The 12,182-nt window shown below is 45.5% G+C and overlaps 1 protein-coding gene across 1 annotated transcript in view; it reads right to left on the bottom strand.

The window, feature by feature from the left end:
* Positions 1–1,560: 1,560 nt before the first annotated feature.
* The window catches only part of LOC105569550 (prolyl 4-hydroxylase subunit alpha-2), an 82,753-nt gene continuing 72,131 nt past the window's right edge, over positions 1,561–12,182 (bottom strand). The window contains exons 3-10 of the mRNA XM_012026107.1: positions 6,902–7,224; positions 6,119–6,289; positions 5,812–5,984; positions 5,272–5,538; positions 4,915–5,139; positions 4,767–4,832; positions 4,533–4,698; positions 1,561–4,462 (exon numbers count right to left, since the gene is read on the bottom strand). Coding sequence (XP_011881497.1) covers positions 4,368–4,462; positions 4,533–4,698; positions 4,767–4,832; positions 4,915–5,139; positions 5,272–5,538; positions 5,812–5,984; positions 6,119–6,289; positions 6,902–7,224 — 1,486 coding nt within the window. The 3' untranslated portion in view covers positions 1,561–4,367. The remainder of the gene's footprint in view (positions 4,463–4,532; positions 4,699–4,766; positions 4,833–4,914; positions 5,140–5,271; positions 5,539–5,811; positions 5,985–6,118; positions 6,290–6,901; positions 7,225–12,182) is intronic.

Genomic DNA, 12,182 nt, shown 5'->3' with positions numbered 1-12,182 from the left:
TCATCCCTAGGTGTAGAATGGGCATGAGACAGTCGCAAATCTTTTTTCGCAACGGTTACACGATCTGACAATCAATCAATTTTCCACTAAGCAGCCCAGGCGAGACCAGAGCATTCCCGTGTTTGATTACCGACAGACTTTGACGAACGCTCCGGGCGAATCGCTCGAACCTACGGCTCGAATAGACGAAGGGGTGAATAAAAGAAATCTCACCACAGGGTTGCTGCGTCGTCGCCCGATGCCTCCCAGGCCGCCGCTTCCTCTCAGAATCCTCCATTCCGCAATCGGCACAACGCGGCACTCGCGAAAGAGGAGCTAATGATATCCAAGTAACGCGCGACACGGCACTCCCGGCGTTAACCGACGCGAGCCCCGCTGTAACGAGAAAGAGAAAAAGAGATACTGTCGCGCGCGGGAACACGAGCCGCCACGATGGCGTCGCGCGAAATGGCGGGAACGTTCCGGCGAGAAGGACTACGAGATACGCGAGGCTTGCGACGCGTCTCGCGACCGAGCGTTCAACGGGGCGATCTCGCGCCAACATCATTGTTGGTCCATTATATTCTTTTTTCATCAATAAAAGGCATACGAATTTACGCCTTCATTTGAGATACACTGCGCGAGTGATATTAACGTGATACTCGCGTAGTACCGCGCAGTTGGTACCGTCGCCATGTTGGCCTCTGTTATGAGAAGCATCGCGGAGCGTCGCGGACACGCAGCGGACCGGTCTCCCCGCGCCGACGGTCGCCGTGACGCTTTTCGCGACGGTGGTGAGTAAGCGCTGGTCGAGTTGAACAATCGCGGCGTAGATTATTAACTCACGCGCCAGCGATCCACCAAGACGCCTAAATCTCGCGAGAATCCCCGGCCGGGTCCTCGCCGGGCGCCGCGGGTATGCAGAGCTTCAATTTTAACTCGCGCCTCTTCGCGCGTGTAGAAATACCCGGGTTTTCCACGCGGCGCGGCGAGAGAAACGTTGCCGCGAGATCGTCCCGCTCAACGTGAGAGACGCGTCAAGCCCCGCGTATCTCCGAATCCTTCTCGCCGGAACGTTCCCGCCATTATTTTGCGCGACGCCGTCGTGGCGGCTCGTATTCCCGCGCGCGATTCTATCTCTTTTTCCTCGTTCTCGCTGTAACGGAGCTCGCGTCGATTCACGCCGGGAGTGCCGTGTCGCGCGTTACTTGGATATCATTAGCTCCTTTTTCGCGAGTGCCGCGTTATGCTGATTGCGAAATGGAGGATTCTGAGAGGAAGCGGCGGCCTGGGAGGCATCGGGCGGAGCAACCTTTTGGTGAGCAATTTATGCATTATTCTTGCAGGTCCAGTTATGTGTGCAGATTTTCTTGTATTTCTGCTGATGTGCCGGCAATACATTGAATATATCAATTATCTGTTCCGACAGATTTGGTTATCTGGGCAGTCACTATTAGAGCCTATCTCATAATAGGGAACTTTACTATTATCATAATTTTATATAGAAATAAATATGTTTATACATAAAGTAATGTAAAAAAATATATCAAAGAAAGAGGAATGCACTCTTTTACAATGGGATTTTTCGGAATTGAAATTTGCGAGTGTTTATTATGATAATTGCGAGTCTCCCTATTCTTAACATCCTCGTCAATTGATACACAATTGGCGAATTATGAGTAACGCTTCACTGGGAGCTGAACGGCGTTTCTGTGATGCATTTCTCACTTTATTTACTTTCTTCGTTTTTTAACAAAACGATGGTGATCACAATTAGATAGATATCAGTCGCTCGCACTTAACGAGGCGATCGAGGAACTATCTTCTTCTTGCATTCCTGATCGCCATTAATCTTAATTCATTCTCTTAAATGACGTAGGTGACACAATATTCCGCGAGGTGGTATATACAAGATAATTGGTAGAAAATTTAGTTTGCAGGTTTTTTCTAAAAGTAGCAAGTAACTGTGTAGTAGCCATTAAAACGTAACTTCAATAACGTTCAAGTACTACTTTAGATTGGGACTTATTTCCTAACTAAAGTTCATCTCCAATTTAAATAATTCCTCGTTTAACGTACACGCTTCTGTCTTGTAACAAAAACGCGTTGGTCCTTAAAACCGAGTTTTTACAGCAATAATTTTAACAAATATACATATCTAATATAAAGGAATTGAATTATACAAAGCGCGAAAATAACTAAAAAGGAATTCTTCTACAACTCACAATATGTGCAGAGTTTACGACGCAATATAAACTGTAGCATCGATAAAATCATCAGGCTCTGATACTCAGTCAATATTTAAGTATATCTAAATAAATTGATCTCTAAGAGAGTGAAAAGTGAGTTTTAAAAAATGGAAAAACGAAAGATAAGAAAGGTGGCATATATAAGCATCACTTTCGAAGCGCTATATGATTCTAGAGATGAGTACAGTAAAAATGTGATCCTATTACGAGTTAACAGGGCGACCTTCATGTACATATGTTTCTCAGCAAAGTAAACGGTAGATTTTTATCGAAATACGATATAATTTTTAAATAATATATATAATATATACGCAGTAATTGTGTTGATCGATTGATATAGTCTTGGCGCACGTTCGTTGCTGGAATCTCGATTGGGAGTAATGTTTCGTACATTCACGTTAGTACTGGCTGGTGCTAAATATTAACAATCGATTTCGGATACTCGGCCATCTATAATCCCATGGAGTAGCGGTTCCCAAATTTTCAGTACGAATAAAACGAATGCAAACGTGGTATCTAGTGACGCGGCACAAATATTAATTTTCAAAAATTAATAATAAAGTACGAATTATCTGCGCTATATTTTTAAGAAGAAAATTTAAATCCAGCAATTACGTGATTTTCCAAGATTATTTCTTAATTAGACTCCTTCATCTTTTGAAAACATATAAGCATATGTCTTCCTGTTTTTATCACCACGTATTACGTATAGTAATACGAATAGTTTTACTGCTTAAAATAAACCCAACTATAATTTGAGCACCGCTACAATAGGGTGATCGTGAATATGACGTGCGGGATTATCCTCGTGTGTACTACATCGCCGTCAAGAAGCACAGCGTCGTCCACCTTTATACAAAAGATTCGTATACAGCCTGCTCGGGAGGATCGGATGATGCAGGATCAACGTGCCATCCGCTATTTACAGCCGCTATTACAGACAAAAATGATCTGTCGCAACAGGAGAGATCCTCGGTCTTGGAACATCTCAGCGGAAGTATCTCGTTACAGCACGATAATGTCGGGGTTGAGATACGGCTTCGTGGGTCGCGTTAACGATCACGCTCGAATTACAATTAATCTACGGGCTAATGATTACATCGCGCTCTTCGCTTCTCTACGTCGCACTATATAACTACGATAAGGGGAGACTGGCCAGAACGTGCGCAATTTATTATTGCTTTGGCTATGATGCGTAGTGTAATATCTTATTATTAGCGTATCGGTTATTCTTTCGTAGAAACAATTAACGTTACGCGTTAGCGAACGGAGCGAATCTCGTTCTCGCCGCGGATTCAACCGGAGAAAATTCCGCATGTAACAAATCGACGCAACTATGCGAGGTTTTGTCTTTTCCTTTTTCACTTTCCTCGTCTCTTTCGTTCGTTTCGTTCGAGCGAAAGAGTTGCCGAAATCTGTTCTTTCATTTTTCCGCTTTACACTCGCCGTTTATTTCGGCTCTCGCGCATCTAACTCCAACTACTCTACGTTACATTCGCCGTAGACATAAACTGCAAGATGACGAATTGCAGGCAACGCTGGCTCGGACTACAAACAGAACACACGCAAGTCCGTGCCGTAAAGAGTAACTTTGTTGCATCGCAATTGCAGCAATTCGCGCGGCAGCAATCTCTGCCTCACGGGATTTCCGTTCCAAAGGAAAAAGCGCACGGGAAACAATGTGGTCGATTAATCTCGCTCGGATAGTTTCTGTTGCTTCTTACCGGTTTTCGCCTGCAGCCGAATATCAGGAAGATTAAGGAAACATTAATCGCTGTCGTAATGCGAGGAATCGTGTTCCACAGTAAACCAACAAGAAAGATCATCATACAGATCTGCGGCACGAATGTTAAGTTACGCGAATTGTATGCGGTAGTGACGTTCTTTCTCGTAAACGCGAGCAGCGTTCTCGCAGCTTGCCTACCTACGCTAAATTGCACTGTCGCTTTTTGCACGCGGGCCGAAACGTTCTTACTCCTTCTTGAGCGACAATTCGCACCGCGCGTACTTCCTTACGGAGTCGCCGTTTCGAAAGTAAAATGTCTCTTTACTCCGAGCAGGAATTTCTTAGTACTTCTCTACCTTGTCTATCGCACCCCTTCTATCTCTCTTCTGTCACAGTGTCGAGGAACGCTCTCTTCAGTGCCTAACGTCCACCTCATCTGTCGCCTGATTCTCCAATGTGCATGGTCTATGAAACTCTTGACCTCTTTCGTGCAGCCATTTGTTCGCCACTAAAAGAGAAATTGTAATACAATACTTGCGAAATGAAATATTTAACTTTAGGAGCCAGAAAAAACATACCCCATTTCGAGCCTGTAAGTACCGGACAAGCCGCGTGTCTGGTTTTAAAGTCTCCCTCGCCGTTAGGTTTCAGATTATGCCAAAACGCCGCACTACCCTTCTTCGGCCAGAGCGATATGTTGATGGCGGTGAACACGGTGCCGCCTCCCTGTTCGACATCACTCATCTGTGGACAATAAGACAACGTTACATCTTCATTCCAAGCAACACGAACCGTAGAAAATTAGAACTTACGTAGTACAGAACCGTCGCAATTCTGTTGCCAGTTCCGAGGCTCTTGAACGCATTCGTTTCTTCTTTCTGTAATGCGAGATTAATTAGCATAAGGGGAAATTGGTGCGCGCGGAAGAGCGTTCCAATTCAGCCTTTATGGTCAACTTACTCTCGCAAAGTCGAAATGTGGCTCGTAGTGGCCGCCGATGCCATAATTGACAACCTGAAGTTCCTCGGCCGTCTCCACGGACATGCTCGTCATGTGCTCGACGCGTTTACTCACCGCCGCTACGTGCTTATGCTCGTGTTCTTGGAGCCACGCGCTCTTGCTGATTCTGTAATTCGCTATCTCTAAGGCACCAGTCTTGTAATTCTGCACCGTAGCGCGCTTAAACTGCAACACGTAATTGCCATTATCTTGAGGAATTCTCGCAATTTCGCGGCGTCGGGCGCGCGCGCGCGCGCGGAGACGGTGCCGCGTTTGTGTTTCAGCGGGCGATAATTTCCGATAAGTGCGACTATTTACCCTAGGTTGAGCCATCCGCTTGATCGTCTCGATTTCCTCGTCGTATATCGCGTTGTGATAAACAACTATCCTCGGATCCAGATACGCCTCCTCCTCCTTGAACGGCGCGATCTTCAGGAAGGGAATTCCACGGTCGACGTAACGGCACTTGAGACTCTTCTCCACCTCCGGCGGAATAGATACTTCGCCGCGACAAAGCATCTCGTACCTCTCCCTCTCCGTCATTTCCTCCCACGTTTTCACCCTTTCCTCGGCGACAGTGAAGTTCTGCAAGCGCGATAACCAACTTTATGGACGCTCGCGGAAAACTCGGATTGCTCGCCGAGATTTCGCATCGTTGAAAATAATAGCCGACGAAAAGTTCCCCATTGTTTCGCGGTATCTTTCGCGTTAAGCACGAGATAAACGACAAATTAATTTGCCGCAGCGAATCCAATAATTAGTCAAAATGTACATTTCCGTGAGTTGTATTTAAATTGCAACACCCTCTTAATTACGTTGACGAGGATCACGGCTGATCGCGGTTAATCCTGGCTTTACCTGTTCGGGTATCGCTGTATCGTCCTTCCCATCCTCACCGCGCTTCTTTTTCGACTGGCTCGCCTTGCTTTGGATCTCCTTTTGATAATATGCACGGTTTCCCAACGCTCTCTCGTGTGTCGGCACCAATTCGAGCAGCTCATTCGTCATGCTCAAAGCGCGGGCGACGTTACCTGGCCGGTCATAAAAACGGAATAACATATTTGAAACGTGCTGGCAGAAAAGCAAGGCTTTCTTCCCATAGAAATTTTTCCCGCGCCCTTCGCGTCTACGACATGCATAATATATTGTAATTTACTGTCGGAACCTTGCATGTACGTCGAAAACGCCAAGTATTCGAGAATGTCGGGCTTGGAGGTGGTGGTGGTGGCGTTCTGCTCCTCCTGCAGCCGGTCCATAGCCTCCTGCATCCACAGCACCGTGTGATAGTAGTCGCGATTGTGATAAGATTGTCGGCCCAGCTCGAAGCAGTCGCTCGCTGAAACGTGGAAATTGTGACGCGTGACGCAAGTGGAAAATAAAACGGGAAGAGTGAATATACACGCGCGCGCGTGCAATCTGGATCGCGTTCTATGCAATTTCTTCCCATTCGGCTCGCACGCGATAGCGCGGGCGTGGCATACTGATAGCGGAAAAGTTTGTTCGTTAATTAATTTTCCTTCCGCGCACCGCAAAGCGCGCTCTTAGTCTTTCTCCGCGCCGCGGAAATTCCCCGCCTACCGTGCGCGCCTTTTTTTCATACAAATAATTTGGAAAAACTAGCGGCACGTTGCACGTTGTTAATATGAATGACTCTTTGTGCTACAGCGAGCCCGGTCTCTCCTCGTCGGATTTGACGTTACATTAGAGAGGACGCGGTTCCTTTGCAACAGTTTCGTAAAGGTTCAGAGAAATTTTAATTAAATTTCCGAGAGAAAGAGGAATTAGGTAGAGGGACATCTCCGTATATACTGCATTAAATATCATTTCTTCGATATAGAAATTGAAGTTTACTTTCGAGTGAATGGGTCGTTTGACGTGTAAGGCTTCCGGGATACTTGTAACATAAATTGAGTCATACAGTTGACGCAAGGAGAGATGCTATACGTACCGGTCAATCCGGTACTGTATTGCACACCATTCAGGACACCCCTCGCAACTTGCGCGGTTTCGAGCTTGTACGTGTCCTGCAGCCTCATCAAAGCGACTGCGGCTCCATTCAGGTCCTCGTCGGTCGGGAATTTTAGATCGCTCCTGGAATTCGTGATGTTGGCGACGAAAGACTTGCCGACGTCCTCGGTTATCAGCTCCTCGACCTTTTTCCAGTCGGTGGTCAGCCGTTTCACTAGCAGATAAGCATTTATGGGGTTCGATAGGTACTGCTGGATGTTCCTGGACGCCTCCTCGTGCTCCCTCGCGTAGCCCTCCACGTTTCTGAAAGGAAACATTTTCCAATCAGCTGGAAAAAGTTGCGGGAAAAAAACTAAATTAATCCTTTCGCCGCTCGCTTCGTTTAAATTCAATTTGGAAAATAGCTCGCCACTAGACGGAAACGCAGTGAAGCTTGTAAAAGATCCAAACTTTTCCACGGATGCGATTAGATTTGTAATATATTCCTATGTAATACCTGAGTAATATAACAAAGTAGAAAGAGAATTGTACATCTATATATGATTTTTATATTATATTATATAGGGATACAATGTAGCAACACAAAAAATAACTTACTTCCTGTTTATAGGGAGGCTTTACGATTCGATTTATCATTATTGCTGTTATCTAACGATAAACTTTCTAGTTTATCAAATTAAGAGTTTGAATGGAGTAAAAAATTGTTTTAATCCGAAAACAAGAGGGTACTCCTTACATAAATCTGAATATAGACTCACTCGGTCATGGAAGGACTACATCGGTAAAATATATATTTATTAAATTATTCGGTTTATATAAGCTAATAACAGCGCAATCTTCGGTCGACGGGATCGAAGATTATCGATATTAATCTGACCTGCTGTCGTTTGCAGCTCGGGGGGATTAAATTTAGATTCAGTCGAATAGATCCCGCATGAGATCTAATGGCACGGTGTAATTTATTAGCCAGTGTTTGAAAGCTTCCTTTCTAGATTATTCAACCGGTCTCTCTCCTTGCACGTAATCCGCGTAATATTAATGCTATGCCGCGCGAATTTCAGCTGAATTGGTTTCTAAATAGAGTAGACTCCACAAACAAAAGTTCTATGGATCGCCCTCGCAGCGGGTTTTGTCGTATTCTCTTTGACGACTTTGATTAATTCACACTGTAGCAGTCTATTTTTTTTTCGATACCAACGCGCTTTGTTTCTCGTCTTTCTGGTTCCCCAATTTTTCTCCGTATATGAAGTGAAAGGCTTTTCATGCATCTTGACATTTTTATTGGGTCAAAGTGAAAAACTTACTTTCAAACTGATTAAAAAACCGTATACAAGAGGAAGAGAGAGAGATATATATATATATATACATATGTCTTATACGCGATTCATTGGACGAAAATAGGGTCGAAGCAAGGAGAGATGATAAAATCGATTTACCTATACACTTGAGGGAAAAGCTTGAAACTTGTCCCACCGCTGTCAGATAAAAAATCTGACAGAGAAGAAAAATTATCATTCCGCTCTCAAATTAATATAGTACGATAGCCGCACGGTCATCAAGTAATTTGAAGTCGCACGAATGAAGGGAGAAAGAGAGGGAGAAAAAGAGAGGCGATGATAACTTTTCTTATCACCGGGAAAAGGGAGCAAGGTAAAACATCCCGTTCCGTCGTCTCCAATTGCAATCAGGGGGGTGATTCTATCGCGATATCAACCCCGCGGCGAACGGCAGAGACGTTTCCGACACCTGGCGACACCATTGTCCCCGACGATGTCGCCCGACGACGCGGCGGGACGTTCTCTCGAGAGGTGGAGAAAGAGACGACTTATCTCGCGTCGCGAATCTCTGAAATAGATGTCCCTGTCGATTCGTCGTCGCGTTTAATGTATAGCCGAGACGCGGGGGACTTTTTCGCGCTAAAAACTCAACGAGGGTCTCTGTGTGATCGAGACACCTTCGGCGTCTCGCGTCTCGGAGAAAAAGTCGTGACAGAAGTGCATCACAGTGCGAGGAGACATAAGTCAAGCTTCTCACGAACGGGTCGGGGAAACTAATGATTTTCTCTTCCGTCACGTAGAGATGTATCAAAATGGGACAGACATACTCTCTACAATTTTTCGGGTGAAATTTTCACTCGAAAATCACGGTGTCACTGACCCCCTCGCTCTATTCGAGTGAATATTTGCTCCAATAAAGTGAATTAGTTCGTTCTAAGACAAAAAGTGAAATTGCAGACTCCCAGACTCCAAAAGAGTGAGATTCCACTCCACAAAATTTAGAGAGTATTCACCGTATATTGTTTGCAATAATTTTCTTTATAAACGCAGAGGCAAGTTCTCTATTACGAGATAGTAGGTTTTCAACGTCGAAATTCGATTACACAATCTAACAATTGATTTTCCACTAAACAGATTTCACTCCAAGGGCGATAAATTCGCGGTGGAACCAATAGACCATGTCTGTTAATTTAGCAGAAACCCCGCTATCTCATATTAGGAGCCTATTTCATAATAGAAGACTTTCCTCTTTGTAGATTAACGAATGAGAATAGATATGTCATCGGGAATAACATGTGCTCCGCGAAGGCATTTGACCTCGTACACAATTTCCTTGATGAAAATTACCTCGACGTGAGGAAGGGGCTCGGCTATTAACGGTCTCACTCGCATGCAAATCATGTTTCGTCGAGGAGAAATCGCGCGTGACGACGTGACTGTCACAGATGCGTCTGTCCCCCTCCTCCCGAGATACACCCCTGTTTTCTAATTCTCTTGCAATAATTCTGCTGACAATGAGCAGTAAATTCGAACGTTCGCTTATTCAATCCACGACAGGCGGATCGTTAGCGGAGGTGTCTGAACGATAGGAGTCATATAAATTACGGGAATAAACGCGGCAGATGCACGTGACTTGAAACGCTTCTCTCCTTCCCTCTCTTTTTATCTCATCTCCGCGAGACGTACGCCTCGCACCTGACATTCGCAGCTGCCGCGAATTGCGAGCGGTCGGTATGCGCTTCGCGTCCGAGCGCCAATCGGTTGGTCCACTCGTTACGGCCCGAATAAATCCGGGCCGTCAACATCCAAATACATTGCGTCGCTGCGCTGATGGATCTTAATCCGTTCCATCCCTCGGGGCGGAGTGCACGTGCGCACACGCGCATTATTTATGATCGCTTAAGTGCATCGCGGTGAATCGGCGCGACAAATATAATTAATGAGTGCATGTACCGGCACATGCTCGTGCACATGCACTGCCGAAAGTGCAACGTTCGCTCTCGAGAACCGCAATAATTTTTCATTAAGACTCCGTTCCCTCTTGACGCTAATTGAAACGAAAGGGACTTGGCGATATATCTTGCGCTTCGATCTACCATCGAGAGACAACGTAAACGAACTTTCCATTTAATTATTTCATTGCATCGTACGAGAAAGAGAAAAATACATATTTTCTATGTGTCGAATGTCGATCGCTGATAGGATTAGCTCCCCTGGAATTGAACGGGTTATCCTGGCGATTTATCTCAGGCGTACGTCGCACAATCCACCCTCCCCCAACATCATGATTCGAGAGAGGTGCCTGTTATATAGAGAGAACGCTTACGGCTAAATGACACGTCTCGATACGGCTTTATTAAAAACGGAGCATCGTGCGAAAGACAGGCGCAGTCTCTTCCTTTCTTTCTTTTTTTCCCTCCCTCCCTCTCTCTCTCTCTTTCTCTCCGCGCTCTCGATAACGATATAGTTCTTTGTATCACAGCGCCGAGCCAATAACGAAAGCCGTCTCGTTAGCGCGATTTTTCACCCCGTTCCTCCCGGGCTGTCGTGTCAGCGCATTCTCGCAGCGGCCGCGCGTCGCCGACGACAGATTTTAATTAACGATACGCGCGCGCGACCGGCATGCCGGTCCGCGCCTCGAAAAGGATGATCGGTCCCGGTTTTCCACCTCTGCCGTGGTTTCCACTCTCACCTTTCATCTCCCTTCAACGCGGCTGACGTCGCACCCGTACCTCATACAGCTCGGAGGCGCCGCGCCGCGCCGCGGTACAGGCGGTCGGTGCTCCACGAACCTCCCGCTTCTTTGATCTTGACGAGAGATTATTTTAACGGAGCTGGAAAGCTCCGAGCTTTCCCTGACCACCTTGTGTGCGAGGTGCTAATATCTCTGAGTTCGCGAACGGGTTAAAACTCGGGAGAGGGGGACTCCAAGACAAAGGGAGTGCAGTGCTAAGTGAGAGGAATGAAGGGAAGGAAAAAAAAGTTCACTCGGCTCCTAGAATTCGCTCTCAGGCTTTACGTCGTTCTCGGCGCTTCGCGTGGAAGAGAACCAGGTCGGACTGCGTCCGTCATAGAAAATTGTAGCGTAATTGTTACAAAGTACGAATATCCAGTTTAAATTCGCGGCGAAAATACGTGTACTCCGCGGGAAGAATCTCTCTCTCTCTCTCTCTCTCTCTCTCTTTATCTGCAGGTACTTTAATCTCCTCTTTCACATTTTTCATGAACATCGAGCGCGCTTTATGCCGTATTTGCCGCCGCCTCCGGTCAACCTTCATGACACTCCCGGGGGTGTTTTTCTCCATTCGCGTCAGCCGCGCAAATGGAACAGCTCCGGTGCGTACACGGCAGAGTGCGATGCGCGAGAGACAGTGGTGGATCTCGCGGCATGTTTCGGGGCTGCTGTTTTGTGCACGAGTGACAAAACTACAACGAGTCGTTGAAACAAAAACGCTCGTAAGAGACGATATAAACTACACATATAAATAGGTATATAATAATAACGTGATAATAAAATACACAATAGAAAGCAAAAACAGACACCTGTCAAATATTACGTGTACGAATTACGTTACTTTCTCTCCATCTGTAACTGTAACTTAACTCAGTTACATCAATAGTTACTTTATATATATATATATATTTCAAACCTCCACAGATCGCATTAGGCCTTGCCTTTGCGCATAAACGCCTTTATCGACACTTAACAATTCAAATGCAGATTTGATATTTCTATTTTCATTACAAGAGAGTAACTGCAACTATGCATGTTTGGCGAAAAAACTGTAGCTGTAACTAGATACTTTTATAAAGTAACTTCCCCAACCCTGCTGTTAACAAAGAGTTAGCACACATTGTTTTCCATTTTATAACAGATATAAACATGTCATACCTATTACATCTGGCCAAACACTTAATGCCAGCGTAATGTTTGGATCATGCAAATGTTTCATTTCCGACATGAAATGTCCGACATGAACAGCA

Source organism: Vollenhovia emeryi, unplaced genomic scaffold (assembly GCF_000949405.1).
Source record: "Vollenhovia emeryi isolate VEMERY1.0 unplaced genomic scaffold, V.emery_V1.0 DF939123.1, whole genome shotgun sequence".
Lineage (NCBI taxonomy): Eukaryota > Metazoa > Arthropoda > Insecta > Hymenoptera > Formicidae > Vollenhovia > Vollenhovia emeryi.
This window is presented reverse-complemented; position numbering and strand designations above follow the sequence as displayed.